General features: G+C 32.4%; 1 protein-coding gene across 4 annotated transcripts in view; it reads right to left on the bottom strand.

The window, feature by feature from the left end:
* The window catches only part of LOC119066039 (protein outspread), a 141,927-nt gene that overhangs the window by 19,838 nt on the left and 96,127 nt on the right, over positions 1 to 25,962 (bottom strand). For 3 of the 4 annotated variants that reach the window (XM_037168257.1, XM_037168261.1, XM_037168259.1), the window contains exons 3-7: positions 16,334 to 16,399; positions 12,290 to 12,478; positions 11,993 to 12,056; positions 11,399 to 11,572; positions 2,422 to 2,541 (exon numbers count right to left, since the gene is read on the bottom strand). In XM_037168257.1, the coding sequence (XP_037024152.1) occupies positions 2,422 to 2,541; positions 11,399 to 11,572; positions 11,993 to 12,056; positions 12,290 to 12,478; positions 16,334 to 16,399 (613 nt within the window). The remainder of the gene's footprint in view (positions 1 to 2,421; positions 2,542 to 11,398; positions 11,573 to 11,992; positions 12,057 to 12,289; positions 12,479 to 16,333; positions 16,400 to 25,962) is intronic. The other variant, XM_037168260.1, reaches the window with a different exon arrangement.

The following is a 25,962-nucleotide window of genomic DNA, read 5'->3' as shown; positions in this document are numbered from 1 at the left end:
TCCACATAAATTCAAAATTGATCGATCGGTGCAAATCAATCGATCGAGTTTTTATTCTGCAAACTTTTCCTTTCATCTTTTTATTTCGTTCATTCTTTTTCCACTTTTTTAAGCAAATAACAACGAGCAAAAACGAGTCAACTTTTCAGATGTGTATATTTATCGCTAATTCAGAACTATAATTTTATTAAAGTATTTATGCATATCACAACTCGATAAAAACAACAACTTAAAGCGTTAATATGGTTTACATTCGTCGGGTTATGAGTATGAGCATTTTTATTTATATTCAGAACGATATAATGATATGTTGATGTAGTGTTGTTGATAGCAAAAATTTTTAATCTCGTTTTCTAAAGGAGATGATCGAGGATGTATGATTACTTATTCATTATGCAAATAAAAATTGAAAATAAAAATGAGTTTCGTTCAGATGCGCGCAAAACCGACCGCTTTCAAAGTGTTGTTATGGAGGGCTCAACTTTCATACTAGTTATTATTAAGTGGATTTGACGATAGATGCACGACCATTGAGAATGCTTTAGGCCGTTGCCGTCAAAGTGAGAGATATCATCAGATTGAAACAGGAAGCCATCATAATATACGATAGAAATAATAGACACGTTAAAGGAAGTTCAGTTTCAACGAGATTAGATTGATGGATAATTGTTTAAATGGAAACACAAAATTAAAAAGCTGAAGTTCCAGCGAAGGTCAATGTTGTCGAACATTGTGTTTATGTTGTTCGAAATTAAAAGTTAATGAATCTACTAACAAAACACAACATACCAACTCAAATGATTGTAAGTAAATTCAATTACAACGTGTCAAATTGTTCAAACAAACAAAAACAAAAACTGGATGTGTGTAATTACAATTAAACAAGAACAGTTTAGGAATGAATGCATTTCAAGTCTTGGTGTTTTTGAACGGAATTTATTTTTTTTTGTAAAAGTAAATTAAACACCGGAGTATGTATAGTAAGTACGAAAAAAATGAAAACAAATTCGGCAATTACAATTAACTTTTTTGTATTTTTATGAACGTTTCAAAAAAAAACCTCGTCCCATTGTACACGTACATGAACTAAACATGTGTCTAAAACATACTGAAGGTTACAAATAAAAAAAAACGACATCGCGAGTTAGTGTTCTTTTTTGATGTGAGTTTTACACTTTTATAATATAAATTGAAAATTAAGAATGAGAAAAAAACCTGATGGTTACGCTTTAAGTATATTAATTTTTTATGCACCAATTTATTAAGAAGGAAAAAAAACGAATCTGTGTGTATAATCCAACACTTTTCTTGCGGTGCGTATCTCAGTGAAAAAAAAAGAACTCTCTTAACGTCTGAATGCACTTAAAATATAGCAACTTGCAACATTGTATGGCAGAATTACAGTTTTCAATGGACTTCGGTTAAAATGTACGCTGTCTCATACGGTTATAAATGCACATAAAATCAAGATTGGTGACTCATTCTATGCAAAATTTATTACTTAAGTCTTTTTTACTTTGGAACAAGAATATTACAACGATTCGTTGGATGCTGTGATAATCATTTTTACCCTCATTTTTAACGCAGCAACAAACATTTTCATTGAATTCAATTTTTTCTGGCATCGATGGGAGCTGTCTTTATCTTTCTTATTTAGCAATAAATTCATTTTAAAGTCTACGTGTCCTCCTGACCTTATAGTACCGGATAATCACCAGCAACGACAAAAATAGATGGTCTACGTTAACAATGATCTTATATAAGGAATTCAGTGAAATATTTTGTACTAAGCACTGCTTTGAACAATAGCACATTACTATACCAGTGGAGTAATTTGATATCTCTTGAAGCCCTCGGATACTTTTACTCATCGTGATAAGAGATATCAAATTATTTCACATGTAAAGTATGGCGTTTTACTTTACGAGCGAGGGAAAGGGTCTCCACTAGTGAGGGAAAGGCCACATTACCTCACTAGTAAAGTAAAAGAAGTAATAGATCTAATGATAAGTTCGCGATACCTTAGATGAGCAAGGTAAGAACTTCACCACGATCAAAGTGATGCTAAGATGCTAACCAATTTTGTCATCATTCAATAGAGAAAATATTATTCTCAAGAAATAGGAACTCTCACTGACAAAAAAGATTTGAATATCTTACCTGTCACAGGTAACTTTGTCTCCAGGTAATCCACATTGCCTGTAACAGCTGTACTTTTTTCATGTGAAGCTACAGCTCTAGCAGCTATTGTGGATTACCTAGAGACAAAGTTATCTGTGACAGGTAAGATATTCAAATCTTTTTGTCAGTGTACAAGACTCTCCTGAATTTAGGACTAGTGAGCCAAAACCACCACAGAAGGTGAAACTCATATATTTCATATATTTTCCAATTACTTAATAATCTTATGTTATATCATACCTGCATCAACTGCATCTTGGCCACGATTACGACTCCTTATCCGAGCTTGGGCTTTGACCTCCGGATGTATTTTATCACGAGTAGGTGGTGACTTTGATGAAATTGGTTGATCATTGTACACTGCATGGAAGAGATAGAAGAAGTTGCAAATTAAAAAGAATTAATGTTGTTTCTAAATCTAGTTATTTCTTTCAATTACACCATACTCAAACCATATAATCCATACAGATAGTAAAAACAATAGCCGATCGACCACTAAAAACAATTAACAATCTGCACGACAATGATACAAATTGTAAAATCTCAATTAATCAACGATTCAATTAGAGTGACTCATCACAACTCTATAAATAATAACCGGCTTCTATTAAGCAACTACAGTAAAATAAGATCAAAAAATTGTACATAGCTCGTGAATACCTGGCATAACTCTTGTAATTACATAACGTGTATATAAACACACTCGAAAAATTATTTCGTTTCAATATCGATTTTGTGCACGATCTAACCTAAACTTGTTTACCGTGCATTTCATATTAAAAATGTATAGCCCCGTGGTAGACATCTAACTGTTTGTACCACGGCGATCGATACACACCAAATATACCAGATTTTACAAAATGAAATTAAAATGATATCCAGCTTGGGAATTTTGTGTTGGGTAATGTTTTATTGTTCATTCATTAATTCATCAATGATTTTTATGGCTTTAATTAACATTATGGATATATCGGAAGAAGAAAATTTTAAATTTGAATTACTATATGGAAAATCAAGGCCCTTTTGCAGCGCGAAAGTTTCGAGCGAAGCTGTTTGAAGGTAATCTGAAGAAGCATCATGTGTTTGTGTACAATTCTCGTGAGAAAATGTTCGCCACATATGTGTGTAAATTAAGAAATAAAGTAAGACATTCTTTGATCAGATGACGACGTAGTCTTGGTAATTCGGTTAAATACATCGAATGATTTGATATTTCATATTGTTTGGACTGGCAGGTTTAGTAGTCATAAAATTAAACAAATTTATCGCTGAAAATTCAAAATACTTCTCGAAAAATACATAAAAATTCTCCAAAAAATGGGAGGGCCAACCAGACCAGTTACAGGAATGTTTGAGGAGGACACACCAGCAAATTTTATTGGTTTGTTGAGATAACATGAGGCATAAGGCAACTTTTAATGACACGTCAGGCAGTTAGCGGTACACCTTAATGATCATCAATTTCCTTCACCTCACATTTATATTATCGTCGATTACGAGGAAAATACGTTTTGATTGTCATAACCATAATTCAATATTTATTATTCGTTGAATTTGCACAAATGTTTTTTTTTTGTTTTTCCTTTTTCTTTTGTATTATAATAATGCTTTGCTGTCAATATCATAATAATGTAATAATCTTAAATAAGGATTAATTGTCGTCGTCATTTCTTTATTTATTGATAAATAATAATAATTAAATTCTCCGCTGCTTCTATATAGTGGCCTTGAATTCAGCCACATTTATCCAACGTAAAGTATAAACTTCTTCTCAAGCGACCGCCCGTAATTGCAGTGTGTTTTCCTTCCACATAATAATTGAAAAAAGAGCTTGGTTTTAGTGGCATTACCCACAAAGAAGCATTTACACATTGTCAAAGTGTATTTGAGTATAATTACAACTTTTGTAAAGAATTTAATTTATGGAAACAAAATGTGGGAAACAGATTCAGAACGAAGGTTTGATTACTTGAGAGAGGACATTCGAACAACATAATTTAAGAATCACCAGAAGATGGAATGGAATCGAAAAAGTTGAAAAAAATGCGAACGATTACGAAAAGTCACACATAACTTTCAATGGCCTGCTCTATCGACACCGAAAAAAAGCTAGCGATCAACTATGTCTATTGTTGTCTTACACGGTGGGGTTGAACAAAACTTAAATAGAGTCGCGATACCAGCTCTGATTTTCCTTCTTGTTCTTATTGAGGGACTCGAGTACTATAAGGAACCAAATTCAGATCGCGGATTCATCCAGCCGTTTCGGAGAACCGGCACTCATGGCCGTTTGGGACCCACGAGTCAATTTAAATACAGATTGTTATCACAACGGATAGAGGGACTAATTCTCAGCTAATTTATGTTAAATTGACTTCCCTCGACGAAGATATAGAGAGTTTTAAACTCCGTGAATGGCGATATTAAACGCCGAGAATGGATTTTACAAAGTTTGTCTGAATTGTACAATATTTGAAAAACTTTATTTTTAACTTAAACTCCTCTGTAATACACAGGTTGACCCTGTCTGCAACAAAACAATAATGCCTGATCAGAGTGCAGTCTAAGCTTTACAACTATACCAAACTTGCCATACCAGCCTCACAACAAGTATCTGTTACGACATTTTGTTTGCAGGAAGATCACTATACGACGAAATTTTCAATTTATCATCTATCTTCAAGTGGCCGTTCCTCTAGGATGAGTGGAATTGTTATCCATTCTTCATAAATAAGTGATTTAAGTTATTTGAAGCAATTATTACATTAATTACGTGTTAAATGAGTCTGTTAAAGTAGTAGATTTAATGAGTCTATAGCGACTCATATGCAGTGTGTTTTAAGAGCTGATTGAGAAAATCAGATGGTAATTATTCCCATAAATTCTAATTCTTCCATACATTTCGACGTTTTGTGTACGATCCTTTTTTTGTAAATTTTTCTCTGTTAGTTCATTAAATAAAAAAAAAAATCTTACGAAAAATATGCTAAACTCTGTAATTGATTTTTGACCACCTTACGGGTACTGTTGTACTTACGAAATCAACTAACCATTTACACATAAATTTATATTTATAAAAAAAACGTACAGGTAAAGTGGTACTTTTTGTTGGACCAGAAGACGATGTTGTTGCGACTGGTGTTTGTATTGCTTACGTCAGCGACCAATATGAAAAATATATTTATTGTTGGATGTGGCCGTGCATTCGATCGGTCGGACCGATCATCTTCAGGCTGGTTTATTTATAATTTTATTAGTTTACATTTTGAACATATTTTTCAGGTTAATTAATGCTTACGCTAGTGTTTTATGTGGATTTCACACTCAAATTTGCACTATGTTTTGTAGGTGATTTACTTATCACTATGACATGTGAACATTTGGTGGGAAGTTGATTAGAAATGTCATTCGTTTTTACACAACTATTCAACCGATACATCTGACGGTTCACTTTCTGTTGATGTGTGGAGCAGTGTTGACAACGGGCCTCTATTCTTGTTCCGGACTCTCTTTCCGATCATTTTCTTTTTGACTAGATTATAGACGACCGGAGAAACGTGTTTTGCATCCTTTTTGAAGTTTACCACGCTGGTTTCGTTGAGGATTATGTGGTTAGCTTCATGTATCTTGAGGAGACCTCGCGTACGTACGTTTCGAAGGATTTGTGCATTGTCGAAATCGAATTGATGGTTTGTTGTACTTACATGCCGTACCAGTGCAGTTTTGCCCGGTTTCTTTGCTCTGTTGGCCACATCATTCGCATGCTGTCCCTTACGTTCGCCAAGACATCTGGTTGTTTCTCCAATGTAGGACCGATTGCAATTGGAACACGGGATTCCGTAGACGACGTTTGATTGTTGTTCCGCGACTAACGTGTCCTTCATGTTGGTAAAAGCCTGAGCCACTTTACATGGTGGGCGGAAGGCTACCTTCAGTTGTGGTGCGTGTCGATTAAGTTGAGTTTTGACAGCATCGGAGACCCCTTCCATGTATGTGATACCAGCAATTGAATTGAATACACCGACCGGCAGTACAGAAACGGTAGGGAAATTTACAATTAATTTCTCGTCCGTACAACAAGTGGTACTTTTGTATTACGAATGTATGTACGTACATAATAGTCGAACCGGCATTTTCATGCATTTTACATGGAACAGCCAGGATAATATTATATATATATATAAATCCAATCGAGACGTTATTATTATACGAAATTATTTACTTAATCGTGATGTATTATTATTATTTTAAATGCGAAATATCTTTAGGTATTCTTTTTGCGAAAAAAAAATTGTTGCATTGCTGTTGGTAGGTTATAAAGTGTGTAATGTAACATACAATGTGCAACATTGTATTCATTTTAAAATAATAAAGATTTAAGGAGGCGATTTACCAATGTAGTCCGGTAGTAAGTTATGGTATATTAAATAAGTGAGAATCGGCATAAATCGACTTTTTTTTCTCTTGTTCTAGCCGTGCTGTACATGGTTGTGTAATAGACTTATCAGAATCTTGGTTACCCAAACGAATACACATTATAATATTTTTCCACCATGTCATGTTTACCTTTTTATTTATTATGTTCTGCGACTTTTTATGATTATTATTATCGTCTTATTTCGAAAACTTTCACTAAATCTCATTATTATTATTATTATTATCGTTAACGATTTCCAATGAAGATAAATTTGTGTGGATTGTCTTTTCGTATATAAATATACGTGATATGCTAACGTATTAACGACCAGATAATTTGAAAAGGAAATTTGAATAAAAAAAGTTTTCTCACCTTGCTATTAAAATTATGATTTTTTTCTCTCTCTTTCAAATTGTTTTAACGTTGAATTTCAATTGACAGTGTGAAAAGTGAGATTAATGATAACTTAAATAATTGAAATTAAAAGTTAATTTGATTAATCGATTGTAATTTGCGCGTAAGAGATAAATAATTGCATTGGTTTGAAGTGTCGGTTGAAATCAATTGCGTTGATACACTGAGACAAATTGGACGACAATAATTGCTAGCATGAATTATTCATTGAAATCGGAAATAATTGCATCGATTTCATTTTTTCTATAATAGCTAGACCTAGACACTAGAACGAAGCAATTGATTCTTTGCGTAACACTTTGAAAATGTTATGTTATGATATCATTTCTTCAATTTGTTTAATTTTAATAGTTTCAGGGGTTAATGGTTCTGCACGCAATTGAATATCAATTTTTAAAATGCCAATTTTTCAGCCAGACAATTGCTCCTCTAAATTGTTTAATTAGCTTATCCATTTGGAAAATTCAAATTAAAAATTACGATATAAATGATCAGTTTCAGATCTCTGGAGAACCTCACTCCCCTCGACGTATGTGGTATGAGGGTTTATAATCTTTTAATATTGTGCCCTCTTGGGGGAGGGGTTAAGATAAAAGTGTGCGCTTGTAATTTTGGTAATTTTTTTCCTATGTAGGATCATGGATGGACCCATATTTGTTGTTGAAAGCTGAAGGTTGAAAATGTTGGAAAAACGAGAATGGGTTCTGAAAAACTACGGTAAAAATCGAGTGTAGACAATTGTATTATTCCAGAGTCATGGAATAAAATTTCCATAGCTGCAGCTTTGTTTTTCATTATACAGTAGCAATGAATGTGAATTTAATCAAATTTTTCTCTGTATGGACAATGACCATTTCGATTACATTGTTCGAAGATACAATTTATTGGACTGAAACAAAATGCTTTTCATTTACATAAAGAAAGACAAATTTTCAAAAAATAAAAATTATTCGATTTATCAGACGAGAAAAAAAATTGATTCCCAGAATGTACGAAAAGAATATCAATTTTAGTCAATAAATAAATGTGAATCACTAAGCGATGATTCTTTAATGCATGTTATAACCATACGTTATCGTACTATATTTCAATATCCAATCGACAGACAAACAGAATTTAATAACAAGGATCGATTGAATGAATACGGCAACAAAAAAATGTTATGAAAAACAAAAAAGAAATGCAATCATTTCACATACAATCCAATCCCAACCAAATATATACGCCACATATTGCTGCATGCGAATATATAAACTTGTGCATTCAAAATTACAAATTTATTTAATATTTTATTTACTGTGAATAAATTTTATATTTATCGTCTGTAAGGTACGCGCTGCTTACATACGTATACATACATATAACACAATATAATGTGAAAAAGTGGAAAATCAATTGAACATTTAAATATCAAAACAAAACAAGAATGTAATTGCTTTTGAAATTATACGGTTCGGTATTTGTTGCTATATAGATATATATATATAATGTGATACGAATACGATTATTGGGAAGATTACTCGATGAGATGATATTATTACGTAAAAGGTCAAATAATATAATATTTTCGCTTTGGGTATTATCATTTCTCAGAGAGGTATATATGATGGCATGGTTTTGCACGAAAGAATGAAAAACGAAAAAAAAACTTTTCATGTATATTTTAAGCGCGGCAACAACGATTCTAATAGTTAAACCGTGTAATATGCAACAAGTGCCTTCACGATTAGTAACAACAAAAAAACTTTCATTATTTTTCACGTCATCATCTAATATGAGATATTTTGTTATATCTTCACGATATAACATAGGTATACTTCGTTTTCAGAGGTAAATATCGAATATTTATATTATATTGAAGATGGTTGATGTGATGGAATTACCAATTGAAATACAGAAAAAAAGTAATAATAACACAACAACATTTTGCTGCTAAATCACTTCTTAAATGATTGCACAACACCACTTGAAATGAGCTATACCTTCGACTCACAGAGGCCGATTTAATCCGTGGGTAATTTATTTATTGCATAGTTCAATTGTTGTCTAATAATTTTTATCTGCCGTTCAACTTAGTGCTACCAATGGTTAAGATCTAATACGAAATTGTTCACATTATGTCGGTAGACTGGTGTTTGGTGATATTTTTTACGAACAAAAATCTACTATCAAACTGGTGTGTTATTGAATTATAATGTACGGTTGCAGCATGAAAACATTACCCAATAAACGATTGTAAATTACAATTTGTAATGATGTAAGAAAGTGGCTCGGTAGCTTAAATTTCTTCTCGCGTTAGACATTTCGTTTTATGGGAACGTCAGGTAGTATAACTGTCTCGAATAACTCGTGCACTCGAGTCATAATTTTCGAGCATTCACACCTCTTGAGTCTTGAGGTTTGCTATCTCTATAATACAAGTCACTAGTAACCAGAGACTAATTTTGGAATTAAATTCTTTAAAGAATTTTATGGAGTTTTTAAAAATTCAATGCCAAAAATTGGCAATGCTGGTAAGACTTTGGTCAGTGGTAGGATTGATAATTCTGAAGAATCTGTTAGGCACGAAGGTTCAAATGTCTCTAGGAGTCTATCTATTAAACTCAAAATGCTCAAGTAATAATAATAACCCAAAAATCGAAAATCACACAACAGTGTACAGACAGACACACTCCCCAACATGGAATTGTATATGGAAACGATTTATAAAGTAGCTACCGCCACTTAATAATGGATTGATTCAGACATTTCTCCACGCCTTCCGATGAGTGACTGTCCGCTTCATTTGCATAAGAAATTATTCAAAATTCTCATATTTTAGCAAATTAGAAAAATTCCCTGCAAACATTAACTACACAAGTAAAATAATCCACTGTGCACACCGGTCTGAAATTGTTGTTTTTTGTGTCGAACTGGCTCATAATGTTTGCACGTTTTGTTACTGGAAGAGCACAAATTAACAATGCCCACTTAAGCATTATGATATTTATTTTTGTAATTATTTACGCCATTATAACGAACGCAAACAACTTCCTAATAATATGAATAAGTGGCTATAAATCAGTAACGAAACGATATTCATAATTTTCACGCTATACGAGACCGCTGACTGATTTCTTTCTTTCCAAAGTCGAAACAAGCACAAGCATTGTTGGGAAAAAAGGGCTTTCAAAACGTTACTGTCGGGCTGTTGTGTGTGTTGTAAAATGTACACATAATATAAGAACGAAAATGAATAATTTATTGTTTTTTAAAATTTGCAATGGATTGTAAACTTTTTGGACAACAAAGGATCCAAAGAATTCATATATCATATTCGTTGCAGATAAATGATTCAGAAAATCGAGATATTTTTGAGATGCTAAATGCATAAATACTGATTGCAGGAATTGTTGACGATAAAGTTAGTAAAGTAAATGTAAAGTAAAGTACTGGTTGTATTGACTGTCTTTGGCATTCTCGCTATAATTGTCTTAAAAGCACTTGGAACCTTTATTTATCTGAAAATTATATCACACACACCACTAACACGAAAACGTCAACTTTGCTTTGCTTTTGACGTTATGAGTCCCTTTACTTTTGGGGTTACTCTAATATATAAAATGTATGTTGAAACAAAGGAAGTAAAAGATTTCGTTGGTCGATACTGTGCGATACTTTAAACAATAGAAATAGTAGATTCGCTGATTATACCACGATAAGCGTGATTGTCGTTTGTGAAGGGATTAGATCGTCTAAACCATAGTTACTCGAATAAAAATCAAGGCAACATCCTGACCAATGTAAAATCAAATTCTTTTGTCAATTCATATTTGTTCAAGGCTTGAAGAAAAATAAAATTGCTTTTTAATGACTGACGATAAGCGTGTACTGTATGTAACGTTCACACACATTCGAAAGACGTAATGTGAACATAAAGTTTTGCTCATCTTCAACACAGACATTTTCCTTGCCTTAGGAGATGACCGATTCACGAATTCGAAAATTCACTTTTTCAATAGAAAGAAAAATTACTGAACTTGACGCAAATTTAATAGCTTCTTGGGAATTGACCAAAACACAAGAAACATTCACGTAAATCTCTTTTACTGCGGTGATTTATTTCCAAAACCTTTGCAATTTCTCCGTGCACTGGATGCACTATCACCCTCATAAATGTTTCAATGTTAATCGTTGCTATCGACGGAAAAATTCATTATAATTTTACAAAATGAAAATTCGTGCCCAACCACTTAACAATAATCCATCAACGACATGATTTATATAATAGGATTCGATGACATTAATGAAATTCTCGTTTCAAATGCAATTTATAAGCGAAAATTCATGCAACTCCCATCGTGAACACTCTCCCAACAAAAAATGCACGGATAAATTTTCACTCACCTCTATTATTATTGTTGTTGTTCATTTCGTTGTTTGCATTAATGTTATTTTCATTTGCTGGACTAGACGTTGTTGATGCACTCCACGAAGACGATATGGCCTCTAAGTTAGTGACCGACGATGGTAAGGTGTCTTTGTGATATGAATTATGCCGGCTTCGACCTGATTGCAATGCTGTAAATCATAAACGAAAGGGAAATTGGTAATAGTAAAATGCATTTATTATGCGAACGTTATTGCTGTTACAGAGAGATTTTCACATACAAAACCAGTACATACAACAGCACGGTACGGAGTCATAAAATTGTGTGTTGGAATGAAAATAAAATTGAAGAATGAGAAAATATGTAACACGATTTGGAATCGAAACAAAAATTTTTAACATAAATAATAATGATACCTCAATGAAATACGAGAACTTTTAACGATTTGATTCTCTGGTACGAAAGTTTTTACTTTTTATTTAAATGTAAACTTATTCTCTTACATTATTTTAACATGGAATTCTTAGTTTTGTGTTACGTATGCAATCATTGCCGATGAGAATAAGTTGAAATACAAACACAAACAAAAAAAAATGCAAATTATACTTACGCTGGTTCTGCAAAATTGTTGTTGCCTGACCACCAGGAAATGTTGCATTCCTCTTATGGCGTCCCTAAAAAAATTGAGATGTTTGCAGCAGTTGACAAGAAAATACGTTGTTTAAATTGGCATTGACCATGTTCTCGTTAAAATGTATCCGTTACTCATTTAAATGATTTTCGTTGCATTTTTTATATATTTTTTACTTGATTATTCCAAACGCAATCGATACAAATAATTTTGAGAAAATCGACAGAGAACGAAACACAAAATATAAAAAAAACAAATCGGTCGCATTAAACCTACCTTTGTTTTCGGGAAAGCCGATAGTATGTTTAACCACCATTTCGCCTCTTCGGGGCATGTACCTTTAACGAATGTTACGCGATCGGGTGCTGTAACGGCCAATGAGTTTAAATGGCCGGTCACATCTTCGGCGGTCGAAACTTCAAGCACTTTTGTCATATCAATGCATGCTTGCGGTATTGTTTCGGGCTGGAAAAAGGAAAAAAAAAATTGCTGTAAGTATTTGGATGGAACGATTTGTAAATAAGAATGTCAGAAACAAAAAATGCAAAAAAATATTAGGAATTTCGCTAGCCATTTCGTTCTATTCCTAGTCAAGTTTGAGTTCGTTTTGTAAGACAGGAGTCATTGACGAGCCGAATAAAATCAGTGAACGTAAATTCAGTAAGAAACAGGCATTATCTGAAAAATTGATAACAACTAGAGAGATGACAACAGATGGTGTTAGTACATTTTCTAAGAAAAATGGTGGCGCCATGCCACAGCGAACTTGACATTCAATTTTATTTACCTCTGACGTAATCAATGTTCACTGAATAAATTAACCTAAATCGTCAAGTAAAACTACGTTAAGTACATCTACAAGAAATGTTTATCCATGTGTCATCGACATCTTCGACAATAATGAATGAAGATCTCTAGCAAATGTTTTCTTATATCATTTGCTAAAACAAACGAAGTATAGGAATTTGGATCAAACATTAAGGTATCGCCAAACAAATGAAGTAAAAGATTTACTGATTATATCGCGGTACGGTTGCAGTTTACAAAAAGGTTGATAATGCAAATTGCCGTTACTATGAGAACGTTTTGTTTGTCTTTTCATTGAACTGATGCAATAGAAAAACGCTAAACAAACAAGAACTTAGATCCGTAAATAATTTTACATTATAATAAGGTAAATGCTAAAACTGATGTCCTATCTACCGTATCAAAAATGTTATACGCTTTCTTATACGAATAGTGTGCATGTTACTCTGAAGAAAAGAACCTAGTTAAGGTTCTCGTTGAGAAAGCACAGTTAACAGAGTTCTTTTTTTTGTACGCATATTGATATGCAACAGGATAGTTTGTAAATCTCAGTGTATATGATAATTTCGAATCGCGTTCTTCTGATCAACGTTTCATATCTAAAAGTAAACAATTATACTGTTCGAATGAACTGATGCATAACCAAAGACAATCGGCAACAAAAACACAAATTGCAAAAGGGTAAGTTTTTATCGAATCGTTCTCAATAATGCGGAACCTTTACTATTGCGGAGTAAAATATTTGTGGTGCATTAGGTTAATGTCTATGTAACGGGAATGTGTTTTTACATTCATTGAACACGAGCGCTACAACCAGCCATTTACAGTTGTAGAGGTCCCACACAAAGTTCTGGATAGATGTGTGGAATACAATCATTGTATTCATGAGTGTATTTGATTGATTGTCATTTTTATACCGCACTGAATGTACTTATAATGTTCATTCAGATTATGTACAAAATACTGACCCAGTTTTAGATCAGATCTTTCCGCCAAAGTTCGGGCGTGGTTAGTTTGTCATTTCGGACCATCCTTCAATAAATCAGCATAATCTTATATTCCACTTACGTGAAAGTAATCAATATCAATTAATCATGTTTTTTACGGACTTTTAATAAATAAATCGATGAAAATATTTCTTGATTCTATGTGTAATACCTACAACGAAAATGTACAAAAAGGGCGTACTTTTGAGCTGATGACCTATTGCTGGAAGACATTACGCTCTTCAAAAACATATAAATATGTGGAATGCGATTAATTACTATAGCACAAACGTATCGACGTAGATATTTTGTATACATTTTCGGTATTAACATTCGTTTGCAAAGTATATAAAAACCATTGGCTTTGATAGCCACCTGTATTGGAACCATTATTCACACTCAACAGAACACTGCAGAAAACAAAATTTTCTTCTGTTAATTACATAAACATTTGATAAAACATGGGGATTTATCACGTAGAGTTGTAGAGTTCATTAATCATGTCTTCTCCATTTTATTACGCTTAGCAAACCGTTTGGACAATGTAAAGGCTTAAACGTGTGTTATACGACGGTTTAAACAGGCTACATCAAAATAATAAATGCAATATTGTTCTTTGACATGAAATATAATTCTAAGAAGGTGGTCCATCCCAGACATGATAAATAAATCAAAGTGATTTTGAATGCAAATTTTTGCTTCGTTTTTTTCCCCGCTCATTTTGCTTGGTTTGAAGTTTTATGTTTTTAATTAAATTGATTAGGAAGATGCAAATCATGCATGTGATTCGGTTTGGCAATTCGTTTTGCAAATTTTTAAACACACACGTTCCGTTTATTTATGTTTGTGCGTTATTAAGTGGGAGATCACTAAAATTGAATGATGATGACACATTCGATACATAAGCAGAATTTCAATAAGTTGAAGTGTCTGCCATGGGTGCATTATTTGTATATAAATGAGAGAATCGATAATCGATTCCTTGAGTGTAATGCTTTTTTATGCAACATGCATAGTCAATGAAGAATTTTGTTTTTTGTTTAATCCGGTTGCTACCACATAATCTGTGCGATCGTCACATATATACGAAAATTTGAATAAATTAGTGCCATGTCCATCAAAACATCATTCCTTGTTTATAAATTTACAAAATTCAAGCCGAAATTCAGTGCTAAACATCTGCGACGTAGATTGTAATCTGGTTTCGAATAAATTTCCGTTTACGAAAATATCTCAAAACAAAACAAACTATCGAACCAATTATAATCCAATTTAATTTAAATTTGTGAAAAAATGATTTTAAAGTGTTTTCTGTACGAACATTATATTATCGCTTTGTTCTCTATACGCCAGCATTTCAGTAGCAGCAAAAAAATAATCAAGAGAACAGATAGCTTAACGCAAAAATTACAATAATCTGAAACAGATTAGTTGTTCCAAATAATACATATGGTTTAATCTCTTCAGCAATAATAATAAAAAAAAACGGCCGCACATCTGGCGAGAACTATCGCATACGAATAAAACGCAACAAAAATTCCTTCCTCCATTATTTTGTTTTACGGAACGAAAATTTCCGAAAAAGACTGAAAAACGCGTATATATAAGAATCGCCACTAAATTAAAAAAATCCTTGAGAAATTAATATGCTCACCTCATAATTTATTTTGATTGTTTCTGCTTCACCTAATCAAGAAAATGCAATAAATTCATGCATCTACATGATTACAGTAAAACATCTTCTTTTTCTCTTTCCAGTTCGACTAAACCCATCCAATCATGGAAGCGGCGACCGGACACCACACAATTAAGAAGAAGAATATATATATATAAAAAAACTCTCTAACAACGAAGCAAAAATTACAAAATTCAAAATTTATCTTACGCTTTGATTCTTCTCGTTGGAATCGTTTTAAATTCCAAAATGTAATTGAGGTCCGAGACGCAAAGCATTTTGGTATTTTATTTATTTCGTTTTTTTTTCTTCTTTCTTTTGGTCTCAATGGAGATGGAGGATAAACACCTGCAGCGTTTTTGAGTTGTTTTGATGTTATTCGTATTTAAAGTACAAAAGATTTTTTTTTTTGCAACGATTGGGTTATTATTTGTTTGCATTAAATATTAGGTTAGAGTCACTATACGGACAAAAGCAGTGTCTGTAAGATTTTCTGTTAATCAGAAATGCAAACAGCGATACGCTTCACTTAAAATGCTGATACAGATGAGATGTTCGTAATTTTTTTTTTACATTACATAATATAATGATAAACATCACACGGTAGGGTCGAAAAAAAAGCGACGACCTATGATTAACGTGGACTTACATTCGTGCGTTAAACAAATGAATTAAAAGATTTTGATTCAAACACTACGCCATGAAGTGTATAAATGAAGTAACAGATTTATTGACTGTTATCAAACATGTTGAAGACAATAAATTCGATCTTACACAAATATTAGTTACACCTGGTACTACTCCTCAATAATATAAGACAGGATAACAGGAAATTTTAAATGTTTTACTTACATGATCGTCCACCGAATATGTGAATTCGCCATCATCATATAACACAAACCATCGTCTCTGCCATCGCTGTAAATATGAAAAATGAAAATTATAATTTCAGTTTTAAGAAAAATGTAAACGCAATCATGAGCGATACATGGGTGGGGCAATAATGTTAAAAACTATTAAATATTCTCTATTTTAGGCTCATTAAAATGCTTCACGTAATTTCTTTCGAAAAAAAAGTCCGTTGTAATTCAAGTGCGTCGTTTTGTAGCCCTATAAACATGTAAAGCACACGGGGAATTGTCAGTCTCAGAATACCTTTTTTAGTACTATTTTGTTATCTTCTACATACAATCGTTTTTGCTTAATTGTAAGAATATTGTCAACGAATACAGTGACATCATTAAATTAGCTTTCCTCGTGTTCGTTGCGAGATTTGATTGGCTTGTGCCAGCTGATTCATCTATGGATCTGTCAAAACATTGTATTATCTGACTGACGAACGTGTATCTGTTTATTTACACGGAAGATATAAAAAATTTGTTTTCAATTCTTATTTCTAATGTGAAATTCTAGTTAGACTGCAATTTCTTATGTGATCAATTAGAACTCAAGTTAAGGTGATTTCCTTTCCTTTTATTTGATAGTATTTGTCCTAACGCATGCTAAGAGGATTTTTAGCGAACGAGAGGCTTCCAGCCCGAGCCGGAGGCGAGTTCTCGAATTGCGTTCGCTAAAAAAGCCTCTTAGCATAAGTTTTGTTTATAGTGTGTCGGAAATGAGAGACAAAGTCGGTATATTTTGCAACTAGATAAACAAAAAAATTTAACGGTTAAACAGCGTACTAAGTCTCTTGCAATGCTTTTTGTTTTGAAAAAATAAGTTTTTTAAATGTAAAATCATACATCATTCAATGTTGATATCGAAACGATTTTATCATCTGTTATCGACAAAAATAAGCGATAACCTCCGATTAATGTGGCTTTATATACGAACATGCGTGGTGAAACTAATGATGTAATAGATTTCTAATAAAACCAGGCGATATCTCAAACAAAATAAGTAACAGATTTAATGATTTATTGCAACACGCTTGCCATCTGTAAAAATATGCGAATGTGCTCCTTGTTGGTAGCGCTGATTCGTTAGAGAATCAGTAGAGTCCTTTTATGATATTAATTTCCTTAAAATAAAAGTTCACAAGTAAACAAGTTGATCGATAAAATTTGAGGTTATGCCGATTAAACGATCAAGGAGACATTTATTATCGCTAAGAAGATTGATGTACAGAACTGAGACACATAATACTCGTAAACGTATAAACAAGATTTTATACGGCAGCCGTGTATATCATTAAATAATTCGAAGATAAAATTACTGTGACATTGTATGCTAACAACAACTTTTAGTTTCAGTTTTGATGCGTAAGTAACATAAATTTTATTACGTTAAATTGATAGTGTAACGTACGGAAAGAAATTGAAACATGTAAGGAAGGCTCGGTAATAAACGAAGGAAACGAGGTTGTAAGGTACAGTTTATTGGCTATTAGAAGAAGAACAATTTTCAACTAAATTTTACTACTATAGCAATGTCATGTCGTAGTCAACGAACTAAGAACACAAATTCAGATTCAAAAGTGTTGTCTGGTATGTCTGCAAATTGTTTTATGCCAGGTGGAGCAACACTACAATTTAAGGTATAGTTTATGAAACACGTCAAAAATTTGCATGTTGTATAAAGTGAAGGAATCAACGAAGATTTCATTGTAGCTTTTATTGATGCAACTTTAAAAGTTAAATGTATGTGCAACAACAGAAATATAGTTAAAATGTACAATTAAAAAATATATAGATTTTTGTAGCGAAGCGATATTATGGTGCATGTGATGCATGTTGTGTATTTCCTGATGAATTTTGTAGAAATTTTTAATAACCGCGTCCAATTAAGTCGATCATTAAGCGAGGAAAATGTCTTGAGAACCCACAGACACGAAAATTTTCTAGGAATTCGCTAAAAGAATTTTCATATTTTGATCTTCCATGAGTGACGACTGTATTTAATATCAAACATTTTGTTTCAGGCCTCATCCATAAATAACATCCACCTTTTTCATCGGACTTAATTCATTAATAACTCGTTAAATATGCATTTACATGTTTGCGTGTTTTTGAGGGGTAGAACTCACAATTGACTCAGGAAAACGCATATTCATTGAGTTGGTAATGAATCAAATCTGCTGATAGCACTCTAAAGTGGACTTCGTTTATGGACGAGCCCTTAGTGCAGTGGGCATCTTTGCTTGATGCATCGGCAGGCCCGGCTGGAGACATGCTGGAACGTCTTTTTGACTTTTTGTCACTACTTTTCGTAATTCATCGACCGAAGGGATTTGGGTAGCCAGTCCGACCCTGTGCATCGGAATTTTATAGATGCTTGAATCAAACATATTCACACGAAAGTTCTATTTGGTGGAATATCGCCAGATTTATAACGCAGGTCATGACAGCGACACATATAGCAAACACATAAATAAATTGAAAAAATGTATCATCTTCGATTGGCTTATTTAAAATTCATAGATGATTTCAGGTTAAAATCTCTATATTTTAATTTTTTTTTTACAGAAACAAATTGTGGATGTTTTGAATAAAAACGCATTTCTACAGTATACCTTTATGACGATTATTGTCACCGATTTCCATAAATTTTTCATTTCTTTTCGGTATACCTTCATATCTTTCTTTTTAATATCTTTTCATTTTACATTTCCATTCACATGCGAGCTAAAAATTTCTAATTTCACGCATATGTAAATTCAATGTAATGATCATCTACATATCTATGTGTATAAATTTTATGATGACCCTTCGGTCATCAACCTTATTCACGTTTCATACATTAAAAAAAAACCTTAAGAACTGTAAGCATGGCAATAAAACATAATATAATACATAAGAATATGAGGCATATAATAAAAATGTATAATAGAAGAAGAAAATCAATCAATAAAACATTCAATTAAAAAACGAGTAATTTCTCACATTAAACAATCGCCAGATAGGTCGGCATAACACATATGACAAATTGCGCTGATGATTATATATGCAGCGATGTGCATAAATAAATGTTTTCAAAGAAGCGATCAATAAATCGACAATAACAGAAACAGCACAGAGAAAAGAGGCATTTTAAATGAAGTATGAACACAAAAATATTTATTGTTTCTGTAGACTTTTTTCCACCGAAACCTCTATATGTGCAGAAGACGGTTTTCTAATGTTCAATTCTATGGATTGGAAGAATAGTTTATTGCAGTCCATTTTCAGAACATGTTAGTTTTAGCAATTCGTCTAGCAAATAATCTGAAACGTCTTTGACAAATAAAATATATTTTAGAATGAGTACCTACATTTGTAAGTAAATTGCAAACCGAATGGTCAAAACCCTTTCATACAAAAAAAAAAATTCAAATGAGAGAATGTCGTTAAAACGTTTCAGTGTCGGATTTTGTTGAGCTAAATGAGAAAGATTTTTTATTTTATTTATTTGTTTCTACGTTGAACCCTACACTAAAGGTATAAATATAAATAGATGTAACTGTGAAACAATGTTGCATAGCATTAAAACTTGCTATTTTGCGAGATTTTATTGCTGCTTTGTCTTAAAGATGTGATATTAAATCTACGAATTGCAGAGAAAAGTTTATAATATTAAAATAAAAAGTGAAAAGTTATGGCATAACATAAACTCTTGAGAAACCACAAAATCCTCAAGTGTACAAAAAACAACTTGTTGTAGTTACGAACACTTTTTTTTCGAATTATGGATACAGACAATACTAAAGAGAAAAAAGCAACTGGCGAATATATTTTCTTCTTATCTGTTCTTGAGGTTTCCGGCTTTCGTATTGTGGCTACAACAATTATATTGCAGTACTGAAAATAGTTTTAATGGAAAAGAACTTATGGATAGAAAATGAAACATAAAAATTGTCTTGATATTGGTGGTGAGAATAATAGTCCAACAGCTGCCTAGCTGCACGAATCTCTAGCTTGGCCTCCATCAATAGTTTCTGCTTAGGATACGTACATGTTACTCCTGATGTAAAACTGTTAATTGAATGTAACTAACGACTGTTCAAAAGTAAAGTTATAATGCTGGAGGGCTACTTTAAACTTCTTATTATTTGAAATGATATAGTCAAAGTTGGAACGTAATTTCCTATTACTACTTGCCCCATGCGAAAGTTGAACATTACAATATGCCTCCTGTGGTTCATTTTTCGTGAATTTTTATGTGAAATTCAACTTTCACATAAGGCGAGTAGTAAAACAGAAAACATTGGATGCTGTTACGTAATTCATAAAATCGGAAACAATCTTATGGAAAAATCAAACTCACTCGTGTACTTTTGAGCAACTTGATTCGATAACTTTATCTTTGACGAGTATATTTGTATACCTCGCCTTCGGCTCGGATATACAAACTCTACACTTGTTGGTTAAAAACACACAAGTGTGTTTGCTATTTCACAAAATTGTTACTTTTGCAGCATCCAATGGCTTGGGGTAATTTGGCACACAGTGCTAAAACAACGCATTTTTCAAGTACGTAAAAGCTGAGCTCGCACACGATTTTTCGATACCAAGATTTTGTAAAAGGAGTCATTAAGCCGATGACATGGCTAAAAAGCATTTGCAGCAATAAACTTGCGTGTGCGAGTTCACCTTTTACGTAGTTTAAAGTGCGTTCTTTTGGCCCCGTGTGCCAGATTATATACCCATCCAATCAGGGCCTATTTTCGATAATTTAAATTTAAATTATCGAAAATAGGCCCTGCATCCAATGTAACATACTATTATAATTTTCTCGAAGTTTTCACAGATTTCATATGTTTTCTCAACTTTCCCTTCATGAGCCCTGCTAACATGAAAGACACGATAGGTCATATATTAACTATTCTGTAGACGACAAATATTTGTATGTAACATAATGAATAGTCCGTTTCCGTTGTCAAAGCTGCAACGTTAGCGTTTGCAAACTGAATTTCTGATATATTCTGAAGGATTAGTAAAGGATTACGAGTTCTTTTTGCCTGTCACTTTCAAATTACTAAATCATTTTTGTGTTTCTTTGATTAAATTGTGTATTACAGATACAGTTTTTCTGTACATAATTGCGAGGTGCCACATTTATGTTCTATAAAAATTTAATATTTTCACAATTACAAAAATGCAAGAGCTTTTAGTTTGAAAAATTAACAACTGGAAACAATTTAATCACAAGTGATGAAAACAGCATTAAAAAAATGTAAATAAGAAGACATACAACAGCAGGAACGGAAAAAAAACACACGGGTTTAATTATACCCATGCAGCAATTTTAATTTGCTGTCTTTAAAAGCGAAACACATGCCATTCTTCTTACAATTTTAATGCACATGTATTTTCTTTATGGTTACATTCAACAAAATTTCAGGTAAATCGTTTTCTTGTATATTATACGACGTGATGTGTAACTTAACTTGCAGTTGTTACTTCGCTTGTCATTTTTAACGGTGACAATTGGTACATATAACAGAACTAATTAACAGATCGCTTTTGTAACATACACAAAATTAAAATATTAATTTTGCAAAGGTGATAAATTAACGCTATTATAATTGCAATATTAAATATAGAGTAGAACCGAGTACGATTTAATCACATTTTTTCTGTTAATTAAATAAAGCGAGTATTGTGACTGTGACTATAACTGTAGCCGCATAACTGCAACTTGCAATTGCATTCAAAACGAATTTAATTGTGGTATTACCTCCCAACGCACACATTAATTTAAATTAAATTGAGTGAAAAGAAGATTTCAATCCAGCTGTCACATGGAAGACATGTTTTCATTTTTATTTTGCTTAAGAAATATTAATCAAAAACCTTTACATCAGTTTTTTGGTGAGGCATTTTCACATCACCGAAAAACGTTTCGAGCAATTTTTTTACATTTGCAATTTTCTTTTTATGCTTAAAACAACTGGCAATTCAAAATTTGATTGCCAACAAATGTTACAGATGATTTAGGTTCATATAATTTATAGCAAGAGGCCAAATGGTTTCAAAGGTCGAACAAAATAAAATTAATGGAAAGTATGGCTTATGAATCGTTTACGTCCTGCAAAGTTCTGGATACAGTTCATCATCATACAGTGTCATATGGAAGGTTATCAGACGTGTGATATGACATGACGCTTTCCTTTCGTAGTCAATTTACATGTCAGGGACGGTTTTTAAGAAATTTAAGAAACTTAGGAAACTTTTTTGTGAATTTTGAGAAATTTGAGGGAGATTTTTTGTCAGAAAGTAGAAATATTTGAGAAACTAATTATACAAATTAGTTTCTATAATATGATAATACATTTTGCATACCAATATTACACACGAACTTTGTAACGGTTTTACTTGTAATTTTTACTCTAATACTCTAATAACTTGTCTGATTAAAATCGGTTTGAAATCAAGAGACAATGAGTACGGAAACATTTTTTTTAACTCAGTCTAAATCAGATAAAGATTTAATTTAACCTTCAAATCGAATTATTACTATGCATAAATTGCCTGCTGAAAAACCCTGCTGATTTAAAAAAAAAACAGAAGAACAAAAAACTACAGAACCAAGATGACACTGCAAATGCATTCCGCATATTATACGTAGGTTTGGGCAACAATTACATCCATTCGTCAATTTTCAGAATAAACGTTAATCACAGTGAAACAAAAACGTTCCTTTTTTCGATTCATTGATTCAGTCTGTGCAAAAAGGCTAATGAAGAAAATTACACACATGCAAGGCGCACAAAGGCAAAAATGGGATAGGCAGCAAATGATGGGTTTTTTTTTTGGCGCAGTCAAGAATTAAATAAAATAATGAGAACCGAAAAGAAATATTAAACCTTTTTGAATACGTTAAAGTGCATTCCATGTTTCCAAAAAAAACCATTAGTCATATCGATATTAACAAGCATGATAAATGATTTTCGACGTTATGGAACATTAACAACGAACAATTTTTTTTTTATTATTTAATCTGACGTCAAATTATATTTTTTTGGCAACTTTGCGATACATAATGCATACCTACAGTAGGTGGATTTTTTTACATAAATTTATGAAATTAGTCATGACAATCGTTGAGGTAATGTAGGTACTGCAAAGGAAAGAAAAAATTGACAAGCATGCCAGAATTTTTGTACAGTCTTCTTTCGTTGAACATGATACTGAATGAAACTGAATACATCACCTTTACCCATTCTACACCGCATTATACTGTCGAATTCCCTTTTTTTATTGTCTCAATTTTTAATTTGAAACTGGCTTCGGCTACATTGCAATTTTAATCATAATTTTTTTCCCTTGTATTTATGATATTATAACACTAAGCACAAGACTTTAATAGGCAAAAAATGTACAAGCAATTTCATGCATGATCGGTACTATGGGTAGTTACATCGGTAGAAATGCCGATGTTTTCATGTTCTTTCTACGGTTGCAAGAAGGAAGACGTAATATGATTCAGCATTCAAATATGAAAATTATTTCTAAAACTAATGTTGTTCGCATAACAATTTCAGGTTTTTATGTTACTTAAATGAACATTTTTAATTGTTACATTGCAACCATGTTTGAATGTTTCCAAGATAATTGGTAGTATAAAAGAGAATTTTAATACAACTAAAATGGTCTGCGGTAATGCAGACGAGAGAAAATTTATTATTAAAATGTGATTTATAGTCAAATGTTCATAAGTTACAAAGTTTTGTTATATGAGATTTCAAAAAAGCATTTTTCAGTTTGTTAACACATGGGAGGTACACTGATTAATGGTTTTGGCTTAATGAAATTGCAACGATAGATCGGCTAATTGATATTTTATTGAGTCCACGTGATAGTAGCCAATGTATGACTAAAGTGGTTGTATGTACTGCGTTATAATGGCAAGGCAGTTGCTAAAAATAATGCCATGGGTGTAGACAGCCGATATGGAAAAATTTTTTACTTCAGCTAACATCTATTAGTTGAAAATGATTTCTAATTAGTTTATACATAGAGTAGAGCGGGCTGCCCGAAAACAAAGAAACTGATATGATCATTTTTCTTGGAGTTTTTTTTTGGTTAAGTGTTAACGATCCTAAGGCTTGGTTTTGAAATAGGTCGACCTACTCATCTTTAATTAGAAACAACACATAATTAATCAATTCGAGTTCTTCGTATGTTCCTCTAACTTCTAACGGTACAGCTAATACATCAAATGCACCATTGACGAAAAATAATAATTTTTTCGTAGATAATTAGACATTATTGTACAAGTTGATGGGATCACCATTTTTTAATCGAAACAATAAATGTCCCGCAATAGGAATGTGGAATATCACTCCAAAATTATCGGAAAAGTTCCCTTATAAGTCAACAAACTACAAAATTTTTAATTTCAAACCAAATAAAGACACAACGCATTAATTAAAATCCACCATGGGATATGAAACTCATCATCACCTCGAGCTATAAAAAAAAAGATTGAAAGTGAAAGTAGTTCAAGATCCAAGTTGAACAGTACGTGTGAACTTTTTTTTTATTATTATTATTATACGCGGTGAGTATAATCGACTGTATTGCAACGTCTCATCATTTTCACCTGAAAGATGATCTCTATTGCGAGCATAATTAACAGATTATTATCTTTAATGGTGATTTCTAATTATCGCGAAGATGTTGTGAAAAACGTATTAGTATCTGCGATGAGATGGGTACATAATAAACGATACCTTTGGACATCTTATACGTACGATGTTTCTATGATCAACCATAGTGAGGATTTTCTAAGAAGCTCTAATGAAAATATCACAATTTTTTGCTGCAATCATTATACCTGTCGATTTCGAAATTATAATGTAATGCCATTGGTGCGTCAATGGTAATTATATTGTCAATATATTGAAACGGGTGTGAATTGACTGCAACGTAACTATTCAAATTACGTTCACCGTTTCATTTCTTCTGTGCTTCTTCTTTCCGATCGTTTCGATCACAGCCTCTGTAATTGATGTGATCTTTTTTTTCCATCATTTTAATCAAAATATTTCACATATTCACATAATACTTTCACGTTCAATTTCAGGTAATGTCTATTGTCTAATTAAAAATAATGTTTTTTTTTTCGACTTCAGCACATTTCTTAATTGATCTGCTTATTTTATTGAGGAATTTCATGGTGATGGCAGTGCTAATAAATTGAATTGGTTGGAGTGGAGTGTGACTGCATAGAAAATGTTATTAAACGGATAGAAGGACTTGTTAAACTGGAAAATGTTTAACAACAATATCAATAAATTCTTTGACCGGTCCATAATAATCAATATACATGTTCTCCAGTTTTGATAGTAACCAGATGCTTGGTACTAAGTCTGGTTGTGGTCAGGCATATAAATAAATTTATGAAGCTAATTTATTTCAATATAATTTGAATCTCTTAAAACAACTTGGACTGCAGTAGCGGCTGAGTAATTTATGTAATTGAAATGCTGTTGCATTGATTGCACCTATTTGATTTGAGCATATGAATTTGGATCTGATATTAAAATGAAAATGTATAGG

This window comes from Bradysia coprophila, chromosome IV (assembly GCF_014529535.1).
Source record: "Bradysia coprophila strain Holo2 chromosome IV, BU_Bcop_v1, whole genome shotgun sequence".
In the NCBI taxonomy this organism is placed as follows: Eukaryota; Metazoa; Arthropoda; class Insecta; order Diptera; family Sciaridae; genus Bradysia; species Bradysia coprophila.
Note: the sequence above shows the minus strand (reverse complement) of the source record. Positions and strands in the feature narration are given on the sequence as shown.